Here is a 21,672-nt window from a genome sequence, read left to right as displayed (position 1 = left end):
ACATAAAACTGCTACAAATATCACTGATGGTAGATCCTCAAAAGGGCCCCATAGCCACACCTTTATAGTCATTGCTTCAAAGTGACTTGGCTGTGATTAATAGGACACTTGCTAAGCAGTCAAAGATCAAGTTTTCTGTAAAAGATAACAGCATTTAAGTCATACAAAACACTTCTTAGATATCCTACTGGGTGAAACTGCTGCCAACAAGGCCAAGTTCTATGACCCTGCCCTAAGGACGAGGCCAGGAGGCAGGAAAAGTTCAACTCTGAGAAAATTAAAACCAGGCAAAACAAGAGACTCTTCCAAAGCTGTGATGTTGCCTAAATCACTAAAACTATTTCCCAGAAGAAAAATAAACAGGTGGTACAGTATGCAAAGTATTCCATTTATTTTTATGAATAACTCATTTGTATACCAGCAACTAGCATGATTATAAAAGATACAAAAAATTAGAAGAATGTTAGCATTCAATAGAACTAGAATCTGAGCTGAAGGCTGCTGATCAGAATGTCTGACACATAGCACTGTTCTGACGCTAGCTGAAAAATGTTTGCTAGACTGTAAATCAGGGGTGTCAAACTCATTTTCACCAGGGGCCACATCAGCCTTGAGGTTGCCTTCAAAGGGCCGAATGTAATTTTAGGAATGTATAAATATAAGTACTCCTTAACAGGTAAGTGAGAGCTTGACACTGCTGCCAGGTAGCAACAAGGTGCCCGGATGGATAAAACATGGTGGAGGGCCTGATTCGGCCCATGGGCCTTGTTTTTGCTACCTGTGCTGTAAATAATTCATATAACTCAGAAAAGTTTAACTCAGATTTCAAAATCTACACATTAAGCTACAATGCACTGACATTTGCATTAAATAACTTTTGCTGTTGACACATTTGTTTAGGTTTACTTACAGTTTTCAAAAGGGAAAGGAAAGCAGGAAGGTGTATAAATTGTAGACTTTTTAAGTAGCAAGTTGAAATTGCTTTGGTAAAATATGATTTGGTTATTTATTCTTGCAGGTCTAAAATGCTACCTCAGTTTGTCACAGAACACAAAAATGCCCAAGTCAAAAGGCATGGGGATGTATCAATATAAATCCATCCCAACTTCTGGAAAACTGACACAGTATAAAACCATCTCAAAGAACAGTGCTAGCAAGAATGAGACATGTCATCTATGTTTTCACTTTGACTTCTAGTATATCTCTTATTAAGAACGTGGAGAAAAACAGGGAAATTCTATTCCTTTACCAACTGTCTATAAGAAGGAAACAAAATAAAATTAATACAGAGTGATGGGCCTTGTTAATTAAGAATCTGTGAATATGAATATATTTTAATAGTATTAAATCACACAAACTGATGATTAATATATTATAAAACTTTATAATCATAAAATCTCCTCATCTATTATGGAACTTCAAAACCAATAGGATTAACTTCTTTTCCCTTTTAATTACTCCTTCAACAGAAAGTCTTAAAACTGAGTAGTCATCAAAATTTCTACATTTTTGCAGGTCATTAAAACATGATTGTTTTTGTCAAAATTATGCAGAAAGCATTTTCGAGTGAGGTCAAGGGTCTTACAGACTCTCAAAACATATTTTCAGTTCTTTGTACTCCAGGTTACATAAAATAAATGAGAGGACAGTTGGACTCATGTAATTTCTTTCCACCCAATGTCATCAAACTCCCAGTGTTTCCATACTAGGAAAGGGTACAGTATTTAAGCGCTCTATTACAAAGGATCTCTAGTCCTAAAAGAGATTTTTTTTCTCTTTAAGAGGGCTGAAACAGTGTCTCTTACTCAGCGAATACCAGTTACTGACTTCCTTCTTGTACCAGCTTTCCAAGCTGATACTAAGTGAGTTTTTGATCTAATATTTTTGCCTGGAGTTTTGTGAGGCTTCTTTTCTTTGTGCACCTTCATGTGCTGCCTAAGATGAGAGCTCTGGCTGAAGCATTTGCCACATTCACTGCACTGGTAGGGCTTCTCCCCTGTGTGGGTTCTCTGGTGCTGAATAAGGTGGGAACTCTGGCTGAAACATCGGCCACATTCATCACACTGATAGGGTTTTTCTCCAGTATGAATTCTCTGGTGCTGAATGAGGTTTGAGCTCTGTTTAAACCTTTCTCCACACTCATCACATTTATAAGGCTTTTCCCCAGTATGGATCCGACGATGCTGAATGAGATTAGAACTCTGAAAGAAACTTTTCCCACAGTCAGCACATTTATGGGATTTCTTTCCAGTATGGATCTTCTGATGTTGAAAGAGAGTTGAGCTCTGACTGAAACTTTTTTCACATTCAGTACATTTATAGGGCTTCTCATCCAAGCTTCTTTGTAGTCTACTCAAACTCGAGTCAAACCGAACAGTCACTCCCCATTTTTGCCCTTGCCGGCCTATTCTGCGCTGGTTCTCAGAAGTCTTTCCTTGGCTTGAGGTCTGAGAAATACTTCCCTTAAGTTTCCCTAACCGCATGGTGAAGAGCCAAATGTACTCTTAACAAAGTCTACTCTCTTCTTCTGAAATACTGTTTCTCTTCCTAGAGCTACATAGCTCGAATTTTCTGGGTGTAGAAGAAAAAATAAAAACAAATTACAGATGATGTTAAAATGTCAACTTTATATCTCTGTAGACCCATCTAATTTGCATCCATTTTTTAAATTAAAAATGTATTCAATACATATTAAAAACAAAAACAATTTTTGGGAAAAATACTTACAAAATAATTCTAATAATTCCAGAGTTTAAACTTGATATCACCAAATGAATAGGTCTTAATATTTACTCCCATGTTAAACTTCAACTCACTGGTGACTAATTAAGGAGTCAAAATTAGAAAGAAATGACAAATCATACTATTTTATTAAATATTTGTTTATCCTTATTTGTTTATCCACTCTACTTGCACAGCTATAAGTAACACCTTAGCCCTAACTTTTAGCATAAATTTTTTGAAAGTAGAAACTATAAGACTAGTTTCTGTGAGTTCGTTCAATAAATGCTGACTGAGAAAAACATCCATGAAGAGATGCTTTATTATTATTTTTTCTAGATTTAAATGATCAAAGAGGACAATTCTTTGAAAATTTGAAACAAGATGTTTTCTGAAAGAGAAAAAAATTTAAGAACTTTTATAGGATAGTGAAATGAATTTGAGTAGGAAAAAGGGCGGTAAGTAGAACACAAGAAAGAAGGATGAGGAGAAAGTTTACATGTAAAAATAGGAATGGAATTTAAAAAATATCCAAATGCCGAAAAAATTCAAAATTTCAAAAAAATTAATTTCATTTACTTACATATAAGGTTACTTAAAATACTGGCCATTAACAGCCACAAACTTGAAATAAGTGAAACTGTAAGAGGAGCTAGGCTGCAAAAGTAATAAAATTATTCTATTTTCACATCATATGTCAGGAAATAGACTTTAAAAATGAGAATAATTACCCTGGGCCTCTGCAAACAAATTTCGACAGCAGATTACTGAAAATACAAATGACATCATTGTTCTAATGTTCCTTCATCTAACTATACCTGAGACTTCAGGCTTGATCGTGTTGAGGAATTTATCTGGACATTTAATAATTATATCCGCTGCAATTGTGGTAAGTATCAGGAAGAGCAAACTTCATAGAAAACAAAATTACAGCGCTTTCACTACTTATTCTTTAAAATTAGTAAATATTTATAGGACACCCATTGCAAGGAGACATTTGTTAGGTTCCTGGTGTTAAAAAAAACCTGCAGAAAGAATAATTATACATTAAAAAAACACACACTAATATTATGGAAGTCAGACTGGTGGGGAAACTCTATCCACCTAGAACACTACAGATGAGGAAATCATACTACTAGGCAGCTTGCATGGCAGACACAGTGCTATCCTATTTGATTCTCGCAGCAGCTTTATGCGACTATCCCCATCCTAGCAGCCGGACCCCTGGGCCTATCAGCTCAGTGGCAGAACTGTGTGCAGCCACACTTCAATGCCAAGTTCAGCACTCGGACTGGTGAGCCACATCATTCCACTCAGGTGCGGGTTTTAAGGTAAGCTTGAGGGATGGGAGCCGCTACTTGTGGGAACACAGGTAATCGGAATGTGGCTGTTTCTCACACATAAAATTAAAATGACAAAGCAGCTACGTCAGAAGTGGTTATGAGTTTAAATGAGTCACCATTTGTAAATCCCTCAGAACAGCTCTGTGCTACCCAAACATCCGTTCAATGTTTTGGCCCCAAAATGCGCAGCGCGACTAATGTCATAAGGCCCGGGCCCGCCCGCCTCTGTCCCCAACCGCTGGGCTCCCGTTAAGGCTTCCGCCCTTCGGAGGCCCCCAACTGCTACTTCTCACGTGCTGGGCCTACCTGCTTTCTCGGCCCACAGCCCTCCGGAGGAGCGGGAAGGCGAGGTCTAGGTAGCCACTCCGACACCCGGGATCACTCTGCCCCGCTACAGCCGGCTAGCGCAGTTCGGGGGCTAATCGCACGGCTGCAACAGTCGGCCCACTTACCATTCCTCGCTGGCCACTGTCGTCACTGTCTAACTGGGCGTCCCAGCCCCGAGTCACCGGAAGTGAAAGCCCCCACCTTGGCTGCGCCGCTGCAGTCGTTCTAGGAACGTGGTGGAGCCACCCTCTATGGTCCTAGCCCACCGGAAATTAGAAACTGTTTTTTCCGGCTCTTTTCTCCAGATGCTCCAGAGGTATCCTGTGGCTCCTCCTTTTGTGATCATCCTATTGGCCGTGGTGTCTGCGCTGTGGACCAAACAGCAGCCTGCCCACTCGAAACTTTTTTATGCAGATATGGAGCACTTACCAATTTTAAGGGACTACTTTTGGAGAGCCTAAACTATTCTTGAGCTTTTTCATATGTCACCTTATTTCACTATAACCAAAAAGCCTCTGTGAGACCGGAATGATCATACTCATTTTACATATCAGGAAATCAAGGCTTAGAAGAAGTTTGATCAACTTTACAGTGTATGGGTGGATGACCAAGGATTGGAACAGGTCTTTTCCTGAAGTCTCGTGATTTTCAACACACCTCGGGTTCTCTTCGCTTGCTGTATCTTCTCTTCAGCCAAGCTTCTCTTCTCTTCTCTTCAGATGGCCAGTACTGGGTCATCTGACCTCTCCGCTAGTACCATCATTCCCCTGCCAACTCCTCCAGTCAGTGACTTCAGATACCATCCATATGTGCTGAAGACTCTTGAACTGGTAACTCCAGTCCCAGTCTGAGATGCGATTACTATTGAACTCCAGATTTGTATATCCAGTCGATTACCCAGCACTATTTGCATGTGGGATGGATACTGCAAACTTAACATACCCTTGAATGAATTTACCATACTCACCTAACCTATTACTTCAACAGTCTTCATCCTAGCAAATAATGGCAACTCAGGCTTCAGTTGCATAGGCCCAAAATGATGTCATTGTTGCCTTTTTCACGCAAAATCCAAATCCAATTCATTGAAATTCTGTTGGCTTTATCTTCAAAATATGTCCAGGATCAAGCTGCTTTCACCTCCACTGCTATAACCTTCAGCAAGCTGCTGTCATCTCCTGTCTAGATTATTGCAATGGCTTCCTCACTGGTCTTCCCAGTCTACTGACAACCCCAGAGAGATCCTCTTAAAACCCAAGTCAGAACATAGCAATAATTTTGTTCAAAACCTCCATAGGTTTCCCATGTCATTAGAACAAAAGCTCATGGCCTTAGAGTGGCACACAAAGCTGTCATGTTCTGTTTCTTGCTCCTTGTTGTGTCTGCCGCACCAAGAACAGTGCTTGGCAGGTAGTAGGCACTCAGCAAGTATTTGTTGAATGAATGCATTTATAAGATACCTCATTGTTTACGAAGTGTTTTTACATCTATTCTCTCATCACTCATCTTTATTATAATCTCATGATGCAGGGATCATTGTATTTGTCTTACAGATCAGTAAAAGGAGGCTGAGAGTGGAGGAGACTTGCCTGAGGTAATATCTCTAGTTGATGGTAGAGGCCAGACTAGCTCCAACTGGGGTTTTCTGCTCTGCAAGTGGGAAAGCATGAAACTGATTAAGGCCTGGACAAGGCATGTCAACTCTATAGTCCAGATAATAGCTAGACTGCTGTAAAGATTAAATGAGATACTGTAAGTGACTTGCCACAGTACATAACATAAATAAGAGGCACTGTTATTACTTTTATTATTAAATTATTATTAGAAGTGTTGTACCGGTAGTTGAAGGGGGTGGGGTAGTAGGCAATGGTCAGAGACAGCTTAGGATAAGTAGTGTGGACGCTGAGAAAGAAGTTCCCTACCAACAAAGGTTCAAGTTGGCTAATTGGGCTCAAATTTGAAAGAAGGCCTAGCAGCCCTTTCTAAACAGGGACCTTTCATGCAAGCCATACTTCAGGGAGAAGCCTGCCCTGAACTGCCTGCCTGCATTGTATTCCTGACTTCTGAGCCAGCCTTATACAGGAATTGCTGGAATTGTATTTCAGCCAATAGGACTGAGGCCTTTCCCCCATCCAATCAGAGCTGTGTAGCTATATTCCCCCTCCCCCATCAATATCTTCACTGACAAATTATAGTTCCATTTTGACCAATCAAGACAATGCTTTTTAGACCAATCAAACTTCAAGGAATTGAGTCCTCATTTGCATGAGGACAGACCAATCAGGGAGCAGAGGTGGAGACTTCTGTCTATATAAGTCAGCTCCCCTCTGGCTGGGGAGCACAATGCTCCTTTCCATGGAATATAGAAGGCCTTGTTTCTTCTACTGGTGTGGGGAAACACTGAAGCAGTCTTGCTGCAGCAGCAGAAGGGAGCAGAGCAGAGCTGTCTACCCCCAGGGCCACCTTGCAGCTGTGCTGTTCCACAGTTATGCTGCTTCATGGTTGAACTATAATGTTGAGCTGTTGGCACTGAAAAAAGTGGCACCAACCATCACTTGACAATTTCAAGAACCAAAGTGACCTGCTTTGGTGGTTCTATGTACATTAAAATAAGGTAAAATGTACTAAAAATATTTTATTAGTAAGATAGGCATTAATTAAAAGTTAACTCCTTTCATGACCTGCATAAAGGTGGATTATCCCTTTTCCTGTACCTGAAAACAATTGGGCCAGCTATCGAAGATTCAGAGATGTGTAGATTAGAGAAGTAGAGAAGTGGGTAAAGAAACACATTTTTAAAAGGAGAGAGATGAAAGTCATGAAATAAAGGGGTGTGGGTAGCCAGAAGTGGACAGAATAGGAGGTAGGGATCAAAACACAAATGACAGAAAAGGATATGGGGTGGGAAGGAGTAGGAAGATTACAGAGAAAAAGGAGGGAGGGAGAAAACAGGCAGGGTTTTGTGTCTTCTATTTATTAGTAAATAATAGTTAATACTTACTGAATGTTTATTATGTGCCAGGCACTGTTTGAAGCACTTATAGTTTCTCATTCAATATTCCTGTGGTATGGTTCCTGAGCATATGCTGTGCTCTTCTTGGATTTTTCATCTCTGCTTGTTGCTGTGTGACTTTCAGTGCCTCCTAGTGAATGACGACGCATTCCACTAATGTTGACTTTATGTGTGAATAGCATTGACTGGTCAACTGCATGAGTAGACACAAAGATACCATGTCCCATAGGAAGCTTTGAATCTCTGTTTCTGCCATTGCTCTGTTCTTTCCCTCTGCCTTGAGAATCCTGTGTCCCAAGTAGGGGCTGCTCCTCTAGTCTACGGCCCAAGAGAGAAGACACATGGAGTGGAGATAAATGCCTACCTGTAGTCACCTATAGTAAATTGTAACATAGAAATAAATTCTCTAGTTCAGGGGTGTCAAACTCATTTTTACCAGGGGCCACATCAGCCTTACAGTTGCCTTCAAAAGGCCAAATGTAATTTTAGGACTGTATAAATGTAACTACTACTTAACTAGGGGCAAGGAGCTTGGTGCTGCTGCCAGACAGAAACAAAGTGCTGGCTGGATAAAACAAGGTGGAGGGCAGGATTTGAGCCGTGGGCCTTGTGTTTGCCACTTGTGCTCTAGTAGTCACTGAGATTTTTGGTGTTATTTATTCCTGCAGCAAAGCTGACTTATATAACTCCAACAACTATTAAGAGATAGGAGGTTATTATCCTCATTTTACAGATGAGAAAATGGAACCTAGTAACTTGCCTAAGGTCACACACTCATATGGCATAGCCAGGCTTTGCTTTTAACTTCTACATAATAGTACCTCATAAATGGGGTTCCAGGTTACTTTCAAGCAGATTAAATTATTAAAAATGGGCACATATATTTACAAAACACAAGGACAATGAGGGAGAGAGTGGAAGGGATGGATGGTCAGGGCAGCAAAGAGAGGCTATGCTACCATCTCCTCCTAATAGCACATCCATCTAGGGAAACTGGGCTGAGACCAGATGCCTTGATGACTGGGGCTTCTCTGGAAATAGTACCCAGCAGTGTGTCTCTGAGTCCTGTGGTATTTTAATGACTCATTCAATGAAGAAGCATCTGGGATAAGAAAAATCCTGGTAAGAAGGATTCCTTTTACTATGGTTTCATCCTCTGCATCCCCACTCCTTTGCATGGACATACATGTGCATGCACACACACACACAGATGCATTGGTTCAACTGGGTGCTCTGGTACCTTGGGTCTTCATTTGGAAACAATGCAAGGGATGCTAGTCACATGTGTGGCCCAACTGCAGTAACAAGAGTGGCTCATTTACCGTGAAAATACCCTTACAATGTTTTTGTCCACCAAGCCTGAGGCTTTGCTTTCTGTTTCCTTTGAGTTGTCCAGGAAAGGAGATTCCTGAGCTGTTTAGGTTTGCAGAAAACATCTTAGAAGTCCATCCAGGAGGGAGCAGAGCCCCATCCTTCAAACTGAGTCCAGGAACAGGTCAGCAGCTGACTTGCTCCCAGAAAAATGCGACTCGTGCGGTCTAAATATGGTGTGTGCTTTCAGCTGTTTGTACACTTAGAACAGGTTGGCATGACTGCGCCCCCTGCCTGAACATAGTGGGGGTGGGGGGAGGCTGCTTCCCACCAAGATACCTGCCAAGGATATCCTGTTTCTACTCTGCAACTGCAGGGCACCTATGTTCCCACCCACATGGGGCATATTGTGGCTTGCCAGGTCCTCCATAAATCACCTGGTAAGACTAGATGATCTCTGTGCTTTATTTCCTGAGACTAATGGGCCAGATGTTCCTGGGTGAAGGGCGGTTTTGACAGTGGCAGGTCTTTAATCCATTTTCTGGTAAATATCCCAGGCAAGGTAGCATGTGATTGTCACCATGGGAAAAACAAGGTGTTTTTCTGTCTTCTATTTGTTCTGAACAAACCACCCTGTTTTTCCTGAGTCCATTTGTTCTTTTGCAATCATGTTGATATCATCGTGTGTTAATTATTTTTTTCTGGTGCCTGACCCCTGGCCTGGGAAGACAGTCCTGTTTTAGGAGAGGATACAGTCTCAAAGGAATCTTTACTTTATCTTTGGATACATTTATTACCTGAGATGCTAGTTAGTAAAGGAGCAGCTGAGAAATACTGTATGGTCTGTGGAGAGAGGAACCTGGAGCTCCCATAGAACCTTGTGGAGAAAAATCTGAAACTGGTATCACAGTGAGCTGAATTAAGCAGATTTTCAAATTCCCTCTGAGAGCAAATACAACATTGATAAAAAGGATGGGTAGGCCCCCCAGATTATGGTAGAAGTGAACATTTCCTCTTTCCTGTGCATCTTCCCTTTTCTTGTGCTAGTGAGTTTCTTAGCTATGATACTCAGAAGTTAGTTTTGAGGCATCCAAATTGGAAAGGAGGAAGTAGAACTGTCATTGTTTGCAGAGGACATGATAATGTACATAGAAAATTCTATAGATTCCACCAAAAAACTACTCAACCTAATAAGTGAGTTTAGCAAAACAGCAGGATTCAAAGTCAATATTCAGAGATGAAAGGCATTTTTGTACACCACCAACGAAATATCAGAAACAGAAATCAGGAAAAAATATCCCATTTACTATAGCAACAAGAAAAACAAAGTACCTAGGAATAAACCTAACCAAGGAGGTCAAAAACCTGTACTCAGAAAGCTACACAACACTGAAGAAAGAAATTCAGGAAGACACAAACAAATGGAAGCACATACCATGATCATGGGTTGGAAGAATTAACATCACCAAAATGTCCATACTACCCAAGCAATTTATAGTTTCAACATAATCCCTATCAAAATACCAATGACATATTGAGACATTTCTCCAAGGAGGTCATACATAGGGCCCAGAGACATATGAAAGGATGCTCAGCACCACTATCCATCAGAGAAATGCAAATTAAAACCATAATGAGGTACCACTTTATACCAATCAGAATGGCCATCATAAACAAATCAACAAATAATAAGTGCTGGCGAGGCTGTGGAGAAAAGGAAACCCTAATACACTGTTGGTGGGAATACAGACTGGTGCAGCCACTGTGGAAAACAGTATGAATTTACTCAGAAAACTAAAAATAGAACTGCCATTTGACCCAGCAATTCCACTGCTGGAATTATACCCTAAGAACCCTGGAACACCAATACAAAAGAACCTATGCACCCCAATGTTCATAGCAGCACAATTTACAATAGCCAAGTGCTGGAAGTAATCTTAGTGTCCATCGGTAAATGAGTGGATCAAAACACTGTGGTACATTTACACAATGCAATACTACACAGCAGAATGGAGCTTCTACCCTTTGCAACAATATAGATGGAACTGGAGAACATTATGCTAAGTGAAGTTAGACAGGTGGTGAAAGATAATTACCACATGATCTCACCTATAAGTGGAAACTAATTGATAAAACAAACAAGCAAGCAAAATGCAACCAGAGACATTGAAATAATGAAGAAGCTGATAATAACCAGAGGGGAGGGGGGAAGGAGATAATGGGGGAAAGCAGGGAAAGAGTAGTCAAGGAACATGTGTAATGGACCCACGGACAAAACTAAAGGGGGGGGATGGAGGGTGGGAGGTGAGGGTGGTACGACGTAGGACAGTAGTGGTGGGAAAATGGAGACAACTGTATTCAAACAATAAAAACGATTTAAAAAGTTAATTTTGCTAGTGTCTATTTTAAAGTGACACTTATCTAGACAATTATTAAATTAAATAATATTGTAAAAATTGCAAAAAACCCCTCCACCCTCACCACCACTCAAAAATAAACAAACAAAAAATGATGAGTGCTCACAGAAGGGTTCCTGATTCCATAGCATCCCATGTGCCATTCCCTGGTCTGTTTATACTGGCAGATGTCTCTTCAGCTGGAATTCTACACATAGTCTTATTACTCAGGTTCAGCCTTAGACCCCCTTCCAGGAACCTTCACTGGTTCTCTGCTCTACTGGTCCCTGACCCTTAGTGTATCTTGCCTGCTTCTCCTGGTGAGAACCCTGAACATGCTGTGGAGTGTGGTTGTCTTTGTCCCTCCAGGGCTGGGCAGAGGCCTTGTACAAGGAAGTCATTTAATTACTGCTGAACAATGGATGGTAGCTATCCTGAGACTGTAAATATGGGCTAGGGAGTAAAATGACTTGGCGGGGGGTGGGGAGCTGTTTGATTTGTTTTCTACCCTCTTCTAAGCCTTGTCACCATCCCACCTGAGCCCCTGCGTGGAAGATCCCTGATGCTGAGAATCTGTGATTTGGGGTGATTCTAGTATTTACTGTCCAGACCACCCACAGACCACAATAATTCCTCCTCCATGCCCTGTGGTTGCCTCTGTTCGCAGGTCCCATACCAATCCCCAGGATATGCACAAAAATGAAGGTGTTAGGTCAGTGTTAAGAGCATACCTGGGGCTCCACTCTGGCTCATCTGCCAAATTCAGCTACACACTGTACAGGATAAGAGTCTCAGAAATTACAGCAGGGGCTTAGGGTGGACACACATAAGTGAGAAGAAAGCTTGGTCCTGACTCCTTCCATTCAGTAGAGTATACCTTTATTGAGCACCTAGGAAACTGTTGTCATAGGAGGCAGACAACAGAAACTGTGGCAGGGCCACCCTGTATCTCTCTGCCTGCCTCTGTGACAATGAAGATGGCAGGACATATCCTATCTAGAGCTTACCCTGAACAGTGGATCTATACCACATGGCAGCCCCCAACCTCTGCTCTTCATGGGTGCCAGTGAGGAGACACCACTGGAAGCAGAGATGGAATCCCACCCATATTGGAAGCCATTGCGGTTCTTCCCCTTTAAGTCTGCTATCCATAGGCCACAGTGGAAAAAGAATTTGGTCTTCAGCTTGCTGACAAATACCACATGACTGATGTAATCTGTTGCATTATTTTGCAAAGGAGACTTATTTGTTTTAGAAATTCTCCATCAGCTGACAAACCCAAATTGTTTAGTATCTGGACCCAGGGAATTCAAAGTCCTTTATCTTCAAACTGACATTTCTTCTCATCGCACCCCTTTGACAGGAAGTACTGAGAGCAGAGAGACACAGCCTAGAGAGGGGCAGTGGACATGGGGACTGATTGAAGCCTTCTTGAGCTGCTGGTAGGCAGCCGCTGGACCCTGGACTATTGCCCATACGGAGTGTCATATTTTCAGTACCATGTGGGCTACCTCCTTCATGTGATCAAACTGGCATTTTTTTTTTTTTTTGCAGTGAGTTCCTTCTAAGAATTCCTTCAGGTATTGCTGAAGAAGTTCATAGTGCTGCAGAGAGAAGACACGATACTCTTGGTCTTATTCCTGGTCTGGCCTCCACCTCTGAGGCACTGGGCTGTATGAGGCTCATGGGTGATATCAGATGCTTGGAGGCCAAGGTGAAGTGATGGCTGGGAGCTGGCCATACTCCATATCTACAGGCAGCCTGTTTTTCCCAGCAGAGGTCCTATATGGCAGCATGAAGTGAAGACAGACAGAGATCTCATGGTTCATCTGGCTGATGAGGACAGGGACCATGGCCCTGAGGGAGCTCTGAGGCAGGAACCAGGAAAACAGATGAAGCCCAGACTCCAGGAGCTTGGATAGGTTACTGCTCTCCTAATCAGGAGAAGTGTGATGTGAACAGAGCTAGTCATGCCATCTAGCCACCAGAGTCAGGGCTGTTTGCTGCCAGTTCCTGCTGCTCATGCCTATGTCTGGGTCCTGTGAGCATTCACTGTGGAGCCAAGAGCCAGGGATATGGGACTTATGGGACTTAGGCAGGTAGGCAGGTAGAAGCATAGGTGCGGGATTTCTCAGGTGGTGGCCGTCAATCAGGGCCTGGTCACTTGCACTCAGTATGCACTGGCTGCTGGTGGCCTTGGAAGAGGGAGGCAATGGCTGTCTACTTGGTCACTACCAGCTGCTCCAGGCGCTGCAGCATCGTGAGACGCAGGGCTTGGAACCTGGTGGGAGACATAGCCAAGTAGACTCACTGACATTTTATGGGATGGGGTGTGGGGGTAGGAAGCAGAGCAAGGGAGCCACAGATGCTTGGGCTGGGAGACACAGAGTTCCCAATTGGCTGGTTAGTGTCATCACCTGTCTTCTGGCAAGGAGAGGAAAGAGCCAGGCCCACACCCTGTGGGACCGCTGGCTGCCAGAGGCAGTTGAACAGGCCTTCAGACACTGCCAGGCTTCAAAGATGAATGCTGCCATTTCTATTCCAAATACTGTCCAGTATGGACAGGAGCATGCTGGAATGGACAGGGCACAGATCCAGGGCGAGAAGCTCTGGATTCAAGCGTGAGCTCTATAATAACCTGTGCTTCAAGTTTCCTCACCTTGGGCCTTTTTCTCTCTGCACCCTGAACAGACTGACCAGGTTTCCAGTGACACTGCAAAATCCTACAGTGACACTGCTGACTGCAGTGCACAATGTTCCCTCTTATTGGGGTCTGTGCTGATGGCCTGCATGGGACCCAACTGCACAGGTCATTCAGGCAGATGCCAGAATCCAAGCAAGTCCTCAACTTCGGGCCCTAGCAATGAGCAGCCTCCTTCCTTCCCTTCCTAAGAGGAACTCATCCGATACATGGCTGAGCAACTCCTATGTGTCCTTTCCATGCTTCACCATGCAGAGGGAGAGACAAGTCATTGGGATGTGTAACCTGGCTAACCTCAAACAGCTGGGCCCTGATGTAGTTTCTGCAGGAGCTGGCAGGTGACATCTGCTCACCTTTCCATTGAACTGTTTTGCACCTGAAAACCTCATGATGCAGGGAGTTCCAACAAACATTCCTTTGTGGCTGGCTCAGATTTCCACTGGTATAAAAGGCCCAGATCAGGCTGAATGTGCACTGCACAGTTCCTCTCTTCATTGCTCCTTCAGAGCTGTATTACCAGCAGAACTCACAACCTGGTCCAGTGCCCACCCATGCTTCCACCTGACTCTCCTGCCCAGTTTTCAGCAGCCTGTGTCCCTCCAGTGGTTGTAAGGTGGTGAAGCTGGATGGTTGCTCTGGGCTGCATCTTGCCATTTTAGATTTTGGCATACTAGGCATCAATACCGGGGGCCAGAGGGCCATGCTGGAAGCCTGGGTTAGTAGGCCCTTGCACTGTATGAGGGCATCTGGCACATCTGGAGGAGAGAGAGTGCTCCCAGCCCTGTCCCTGGCTTATTTACCCTGCAGACCCATCAGGGTATTCATCAGGACCCATGACTGGTCCTTTAAGTGCTGCTTACTTCATGGTCAGTTTGATTATTTCTCTTTGCGCCTTTTAATTTTTCAACAAAACTGTCCAGCACCGGCATTTCAAACTTAATGTACTGAGCAATCTAGAAAATCCAAGAACATTTTATTGTGCTTTAAATTACAAGCCAAAAGACATGTTTCTTTTCCCCATGGTTTCTACAGTGGCTGACTGAGCAACATCTTACATCTGTGGAAGTGGGTGCCTCTCTCCCCATTGTCCTCAACATTGCTCTTTGTGTCTCAGGATGGGATGATGGGCCCATTCTTTCCTCAAAGGCAACAATTATCCCTGGGAGGAAAGATTAAGCTAAATATTAGGGAAAGCATTAAACAGCAATCAGAGGCACACTGGGTGCTCTCTGGGGTAAAGATGGGGAATGGTAGGGACACCACTTCTAACAATGGAATGAAAATGTACTGGACCATGGGACACAGGGTCACTGGGCCTTCTCCTTGTGGCCCAAACCTTATAAGCTTTTTCTTGTCAGGTGAGTTTGGAAATGTGCTCAATACCTGAGTATGAGGATTCAGGCTGTGATGAGACTTAGATGCCTTGTTCACTGCCTCAGGCCCTGGTTGAGCCCTAGTTAAGAAACCCATCTGTGGGTCTTTAATGTAATGACAACAGGACACACTGCAATGAAGCACAGGCAATGGTTTCCTAGAGCCCAATTTTTTTTCCTCTAAGCCAGCTGTTGGAGCTGGTAGTGGCTTGCAGGGAGGCCTGGAGCCATCACTGCACCTTGCTTGGGGTCCTTCAGGACAGCCATGTGGTCTCTGGAGACAATGTCCAAGAGAGCTGTGGCCAAGGTCACCTTTGGTCCTGAGAGTCCCCATGCTGTCAAGCCCCTATATCTCAGGACCAGGCCTCCCAAGCCTCATGCCCCACTCACATCATGGGGAACTTCCTCGCCCAAGTCAGCTTCCATCAGAAATATCCTGGCAATTTTCTCACATGGCCCATGCAGGATTCTGGAAATCAGTGGGTACTCACAGTCTTTTAATTTTGTCTGCTCTGAAAAAAAGGTGATTCACAAAATCCAGGGGGCATTATTGCTTCTCTTTGTTCCAGGACGGTCACATGATGGAAGACAGATATTCAGGGGACCCAGGGAATCTGTTCCAGACCTGCTGAGAACATTGCCCTGAATGATGTATGATCACGTCATTCAGCAAAGGCCCAATGGAAAGGAACAGACTCCAAGGGAGTGGGAAAGAAGAGAGAGCGGACACTGGGGCACTGGGCCACTTAGTTGCCATACTGTGCTGTACAAGTGCTACCGAGAGGAATGTGAAGGTTCTGAAATGGCACTTCTCAGTGGGTGCAGGGCTGCAGCTCCATCTTACAGACCCCAATACCCACCAAGCCTCCTAAATAAGTGAGGCTGGAGATGGTAGTTTCCTATGTGGTTGTGGTGGGACTCTGAAAGGGATGTCAAATGTGCCTTGGTTTGGGCTGGGGAGAGGCATTCATGGTGGAAGCACAGTGGGTTCCAAAGCCAGGAGGACAGTTGCCTGGTGCCTGCCACACAAGCCAGCACAGCCCTCAGAGAGGGAACATGATCAGTGAGACTGTCTAATGGACAGTCTTTTGTTTTAATGATCTGGAACAAAGGCAGACACTTACCCCCAGACTCATGAATGATGTAGAGGGCAAACTCACTAGGGCTATTTTCCACCTGTACCAGCAGAGATAGGAAGTCAGATCACATTTTTCAAGACAAGAGACAGAAAGGGACTCCTGAAAGTAACCAAACACCCAGTGGCACTCATACAAATCTCTAAGACCACCTTACGCCTACCCATCTTTGCTTCAAATCCAAGGGTGTATAGATCAGCAGAGAACCTTGCTAGACTTTCTACCCATGGGCCACAGGCAACTTTCCCCAATCTTCACCAACCCTCTGACACAACAACAACAACAACAACAACAACAACAACAACAGCAACAACAACAAAAGCTGGTAAACCACCACCACAGGGACAAGGCCATGCATGGCTAGACTTACTCGGAACTTGTTCAGCAGCAGGGTGAGCACCTTCAGGGTAGTCATGGTGCTATTGACCCTCACGTTGGTCATGGGCCCATATGCAGGAGTAAATACGGAGGTCTGTACAGGGAGTGGGGAAAGTTCAAGGAAGGGCCAAAGGGGACACAGGGCTGACATCACTCAGGGTCAGGGCACACTGTTAGTGAGATGGTGCTGAGGAAAGTACAGCAGCAGGTGAGCTGGGGCTCTGGGAAGACTGGTGCCTGTTCTTTCACACAGATCCACTTAAAAGTTGTGCCTGTATCTGGGCACACTCGGGGAAACTGTAACAGTCCACATCTTACTAAGAAAGATGTCTGCAAAGCTGTAAGGGCCAACTCTCTGATCCTAAGAATCACAAAAGGTAGGGGAAACCAGTCTCTCCCTCACTCTATCCATCAATTTACCAAGTGTTTGTTGATTCTAAGGCAGAATGTCCTCAAATCTGTCCACTCCTCTCCATTCTCCTAGACGTGACCGAGTAAAGACCCTCATTTCATTCTGCATCAGCTTCCCAACTTTTTGCTTTTAAGGCTAAGCTCTTTCAATCTATTCCCCACACTGCTGCCCAAAGGAGTAACTTTTTGAAAACCTTGCTACTCAAAAGTGTGTTTTAAATTAGCTGCATCAGTGTAAAGCCTCAGGCCCCATGAAGCAGAATATGCATTTTAAAGAGAAAGACGGGTGATGTTATGTAGAGTATACTTTGAAAAACACTGTCATAAATAATAGTTCTAGATATAAGTACTGAAGGCTTCCCACTACCTGCACAATGCCACTTGCAGCTCCTGTCACTGTCACACACCTATAACATGATGATTTCTTCTCAAGCACCTGGTGCTCCAGCCACATGGCTTTGGCACAGTTTGAGGGCCCTTTTATATACTTGCAGGTACTGCCTTTGCCTATGAGACATCCCATATGAGGTCAGACAGGGTACTGACTGAGGCTTAATAAGTTCTTAATGGACAATAGCTATGTAGTAAACCTACTAAGCACTTTACATATAATCTTTGATTTAATCTTTGTAATACCTCTTTGAAGTACCTGTCACTTGTCCCTTTTTCTTGGAGAGGACGTGGAGGCCTGGAAAGGTTAAGTAGCTTGTTGGAATCACCCTTCTAGGAAGGGGAAAGTCACCTGAAGCCCTGTGCTTTACTCCCCTGGCACTAGAACCTCCCTGTGTGTCTGACTCTTTTGTGGGCAAGCTCCTCCTTGCTTTGCAAAACCAAGTTCAAATTTGTACATCCTGCTGTCTGGCCCTAGTTTGGCTTTCCTCAGGTTGTAACTGAGACTTAGGGTGTGTGAGGGTCTTGTTCTATGTCCCCAGATGGTCCCCAAGTACTAGATCCAGATTTAACCCTGGACCTTCTTTTTCTGCAATTAAGGTGAAAAATGACTCTGGGTTATACACAAAGCCAGACTAGGCCTTCAGTTCCCAATAAATATAGAATAAAAGAGGCCGGCCATTTCAAGGAGAAGAAAGGTTCTTGTCAACGAGACATTGCTAGTATTTATTCTTCCTGAAGCCTTTCTCAAGATGACACCAACCAGCTGCAAATGGGGAGAAGGATCCTGGACTGCTTTCCCATCTCTAACCATAATGCTTTCTTTCCAGTTGAACACATTTGAATATGACAGGACAGGGCAAAGCAGGGGGAAGTGTACCATGCTTTATCCAGTCTGGAAATCAGATCAGCATTACTGTGCATCAGAACAGCTTTGGAAAATGACTCAGTGAAGCAATAATACACAGTTCTAAGAAATAAAACCTGGAATAACAACTCCAGGAAGTCAATTCTAGTAATTAAAAGAACCTGTGTTCTTGTTACCTGTGGCTCAAACACTTTGTTGTCTGATTTCTAAGAGCACTAATTTTGAATGGATCTAGGACAAGGTAAGAAAGAGGGCTTTGCACGTGTTTCTATTTGGAGTCCTTTTCTTACCCAGAAGTTGTAAATCAACTGTCCAACATGCCTGAGACACTAGTTTATGCCCTGGAAGGTAGTCAATTTGTCTGGAAGAACAGACATACATTCTACAGGTAAACCTGCTAGTAGGAGGGAAGTCTGCCTTGATTGGTTACAGGATAGTGTGCCTAGTTCTAGGCTGGCTGTCTGAGGAGCTTTTCTTGGCAGTGGCTCCGCTGTTATGAGAGCCCTGCTGTTCATTTCTGTTCATGTCAAAGGTTATAGACTGCTCATATATCTCCATTTCCCTGTGACATCTGCAGTCACTAAAATAAGGTTTAATGAGTGAGACACACTTCTCAGAGGTGAATGAATCCCTTAGAGGAGGGGTAAATGTACCAAAGATAAAGCCCACTATTTGGCAGCTAGAGTTGTACAGCAAAAGATTCCTTTTTATAGGAATGTGAAAAAAAAACAGAAAGAGCCTAAACCCATGCAAATATTTTTAAATTTTTGAATAATTCCTTAAAATAACTTATCACTATGTATTTCAATAGTAGGTGTTGGTGCTTAGTTAATACTTTACACACTAAACCCCTTTGGAACAAAGTTTATAGAATACCCAAATCCTTCTAAGGATTTACTACATGTGGTGCTTTTTCTAACTCAACCATTCTTAATCTCTGCTTAAGTTCAGTCCTGGTTCCCCCTTCACTCTTTCAGGAAACTCTACTCTCAAAGAGTCCTAGATTTTCCTAGACTGAACAAAGGTAATCTGTCCTCACTCATTAACACTCATGGCAAACCTAGCAGGGAGTGGCTGGGAGATCCTGATAATAAAGCCGAGTCCTGTCAGTTTGCCTCGCTGAATTCCTTGTACTGAAGTCCAGGGCATCCTAGGAGAGGCTTGAATGGATCCAGGCAGGCCAAAACTGTACTGCTGTTCTTCAGATCTAACCCAAAATCCTCCCTCCCCTGCCCATTTCTTCTTATCTGTCAAGAAGGGCTTCTGTTTATACTGGAAGCCTCACTTCCATTTCCTAGGGTTACAGGATATGGCTCTGTTACAGGACACGCCCTCCAGGGCCTCACCCAAACTGCCACTTGTGCCATTTGTAGTGACAATCAACCTTTCCTTTTACAGTTTAGTTTGTTTATGGAATGATGTCATTTGGGGAAGGAGATCTTTTCCCGAGGTAAGTATAATATACACTCAGACAAAAGGCTCAGTGCTGGGAATCAGGAGCAGTGCAACTTCTGTGGACAAAGCAACATGTGTCCCTGGACACACCTCAGCCTAATGGGGTCAATCTACCCAGCAAAAATGCCACTAAGGTACATGATATCACCATAAAACTGAGCTCTGATGAAAACCTCATAGGAAATTGTGTAACTAAAGATAAACCTGGCATAAACTAAAGATAGACTTGCCAAAAATCCACATAACTTGTGATAATGGATTGACAGTGAGTCTGTGGTAAAATAAATAAAGAAAGAAGGAAAGAAAGAAATAAAGTGAGAGAGAGAGAGAGAGGATCAGGTCATGAACTGGAATATTACTTTTGGTATGATATTTCTCCCCATGAGCCCTGTTTCACCACACAAGAATGACCACACCTGCACATAGGGAGGGAGGTGGTGAGGGTAAACTTCGACATAGCTATCATGGGGCCTAGGCCCAACAGTTTTGCCCATACTTGGGCTGGCTCCCTGTGGCCTACCTTCAGGGCCCAGAGGAGAGGCAAGGCTGGGACTTCACCTTGTGGTTGTAAAAGTGTCCATTGATAGAGAACTGGTGTTGCTGGATCCTCTGGGTCTCAGTGGGTGTGCAGCACCTGGGCCTCCTCTGGATCACACAGCCTGCATCACTTTTGGTATGCATAAGCTGTGGGACCTCCTTGTCCTCCTCCAGGGGCTCTGTAGTGAGAAATGATGACAGGGTCAGGCCCAGGTGGAATAACAGTGACAGAGAACTGTTGTGCCCCAGTGGTTGTGTGGTGCATGGGGCTCAGCTCCCTAGAGCCCTGTGGTAGCACCATACTACAGCAGATGGTAATATGAATGCTATTCTTGTGACAGAGGCAGGGTCCAGCTTGGTGATGCCCAGTTTGTAGACAGGTAAGGTGACCCCCAGGTAGGATAACCTGTGTTACCGTATCACATTGCCATAGCCTGTGGGCCTCCATCTCAGGGCACCCAGGGCAGGCCTTTTGCAGTCCATCTCTACCCTCTGAACAGGTCCTTCACTGACTGTGAAGGGAGGGAATGAAGAGGACAGACAAGCAGTTATGAATTCCAGAGTGTGAGGAGGGGTTGGTCTTACAGATCTGCGAGGCTAGGAGGGTTCCAGGCCCTCTGCTAACTTTCCCCTCTTTCTATAACTCAGCATGGTGCAGGAGACTCAGGTCACTAACGAACTATGTCACCTCTGCAAGCCTCTGCTTCCTTTTCTGTGAGGCTTCAGTGAGAAGGCCTTGTGTTCCCCTGAAGACAAATGAAGCCACTCTGCTACTCCACAAAGCTGTTCTTCAGAGATGGGGACTATGAGCCAACCCCTCCGCTCCCACCCAGGGTGAGTGAGACAGGGCTCCAGGCAGCTTGTGGTTCTGCTTACCTGAGCTGTCTCTGGAACTCTCAGCCCTATGCTCTGAGGGCTGAATGCTTGGCCTCTGGGCAGAGACACTGCCATCCTTAAGAGGTGACTCCTTTCTGAAAAGACATAATCATAATGCTGGCAGAGAAAAGTAAACAAGGCCAAAGGGAAAAGAGGCAGCTGCTTCTCAGAGAGGACACAGGTGAGAAGCCGGACAGGTTGAGCTGAGGTTGACATTTCATACCAAGAGAGTCATTGTAAAATAGTAAAAGAAAAGCACAGTATTGCCACAGTGTCTTCTGGAAAAAAGAGGGGGTCTGTTCTGAAGACCTAAACAGTCTCTGCTTTGCCACACTGCATGGACACATGGATGCAGCAGTGTGCACATGCATCTGGGCACCACACTGAAACAGGCCAATTCTGCTGCCATGTGCCAAGTGGGCTCTGGTGTCCCTCA

At 44.1% G+C, this 21,672-nt stretch overlaps 2 protein-coding genes across 7 annotated transcripts in view; both read right to left on the bottom strand.

Moving 5' to 3' along the window:
• Positions 1 to 367: 367 nt before the first annotated feature.
• On the bottom strand, positions 368 to 20,507 carry ZNF22 (zinc finger protein 22). 6 transcript variants are annotated; one of them, XM_045841991.1, is made up of 2 exons: positions 20,382 to 20,507; positions 368 to 2,571 (listed from the first exon to the last, which is right to left on the bottom strand). In XM_045841991.1, exon 2 carries the CDS (start codon positions 2,481 to 2,483, stop codon positions 1,806 to 1,808), a length of 678 nt encoding a protein of 225 aa, XP_045697947.1. In that variant the 5' UTR covers positions 2,484 to 2,571; positions 20,382 to 20,507; the 3' UTR covers positions 368 to 1,805. The 6 variants fall into 6 exon arrangements, with proteins under 6 accessions (XP_045697947.1, XP_045697944.1, XP_045697941.1 ...); XM_045841988.1 differs by having other exon boundaries at positions 20,344 to 20,472; XM_045841985.1 differs by lacking the exon at positions 20,382 to 20,507 and adding an exon at positions 4,371 to 5,233.
• Positions 13,332 to 21,672, bottom strand: part of RASSF4 (Ras association domain family member 4) — a 103,948-nt gene continuing 95,607 nt past the window's right edge. Inside the window, 8 exon segments of the mRNA XM_045841996.1 lie at positions 13,332 to 13,392; positions 14,673 to 14,705; positions 14,707 to 14,765; positions 15,576 to 15,697; positions 16,310 to 16,361; positions 16,692 to 16,793; positions 20,382 to 20,539; positions 21,237 to 21,331. Coding sequence (XP_045697952.1) covers positions 13,332 to 13,392; positions 14,673 to 14,705; positions 14,707 to 14,765; positions 15,576 to 15,697; positions 16,310 to 16,361; positions 16,692 to 16,793; positions 20,382 to 20,539; positions 21,237 to 21,331 — 682 coding nt within the window.

The sequence above is a fragment of the Phyllostomus hastatus genome, unplaced genomic scaffold (genome assembly GCF_019186645.2).
Source record: "Phyllostomus hastatus isolate PE091 unplaced genomic scaffold, TTU_PhHast_1.1 phas_contig_38, whole genome shotgun sequence".
Lineage (NCBI taxonomy): Eukaryota > Metazoa > Chordata > Mammalia > Chiroptera > Phyllostomidae > Phyllostomus > Phyllostomus hastatus.
Note: the sequence above shows the minus strand (reverse complement) of the source record. Positions and strands in the feature narration are given on the sequence as shown.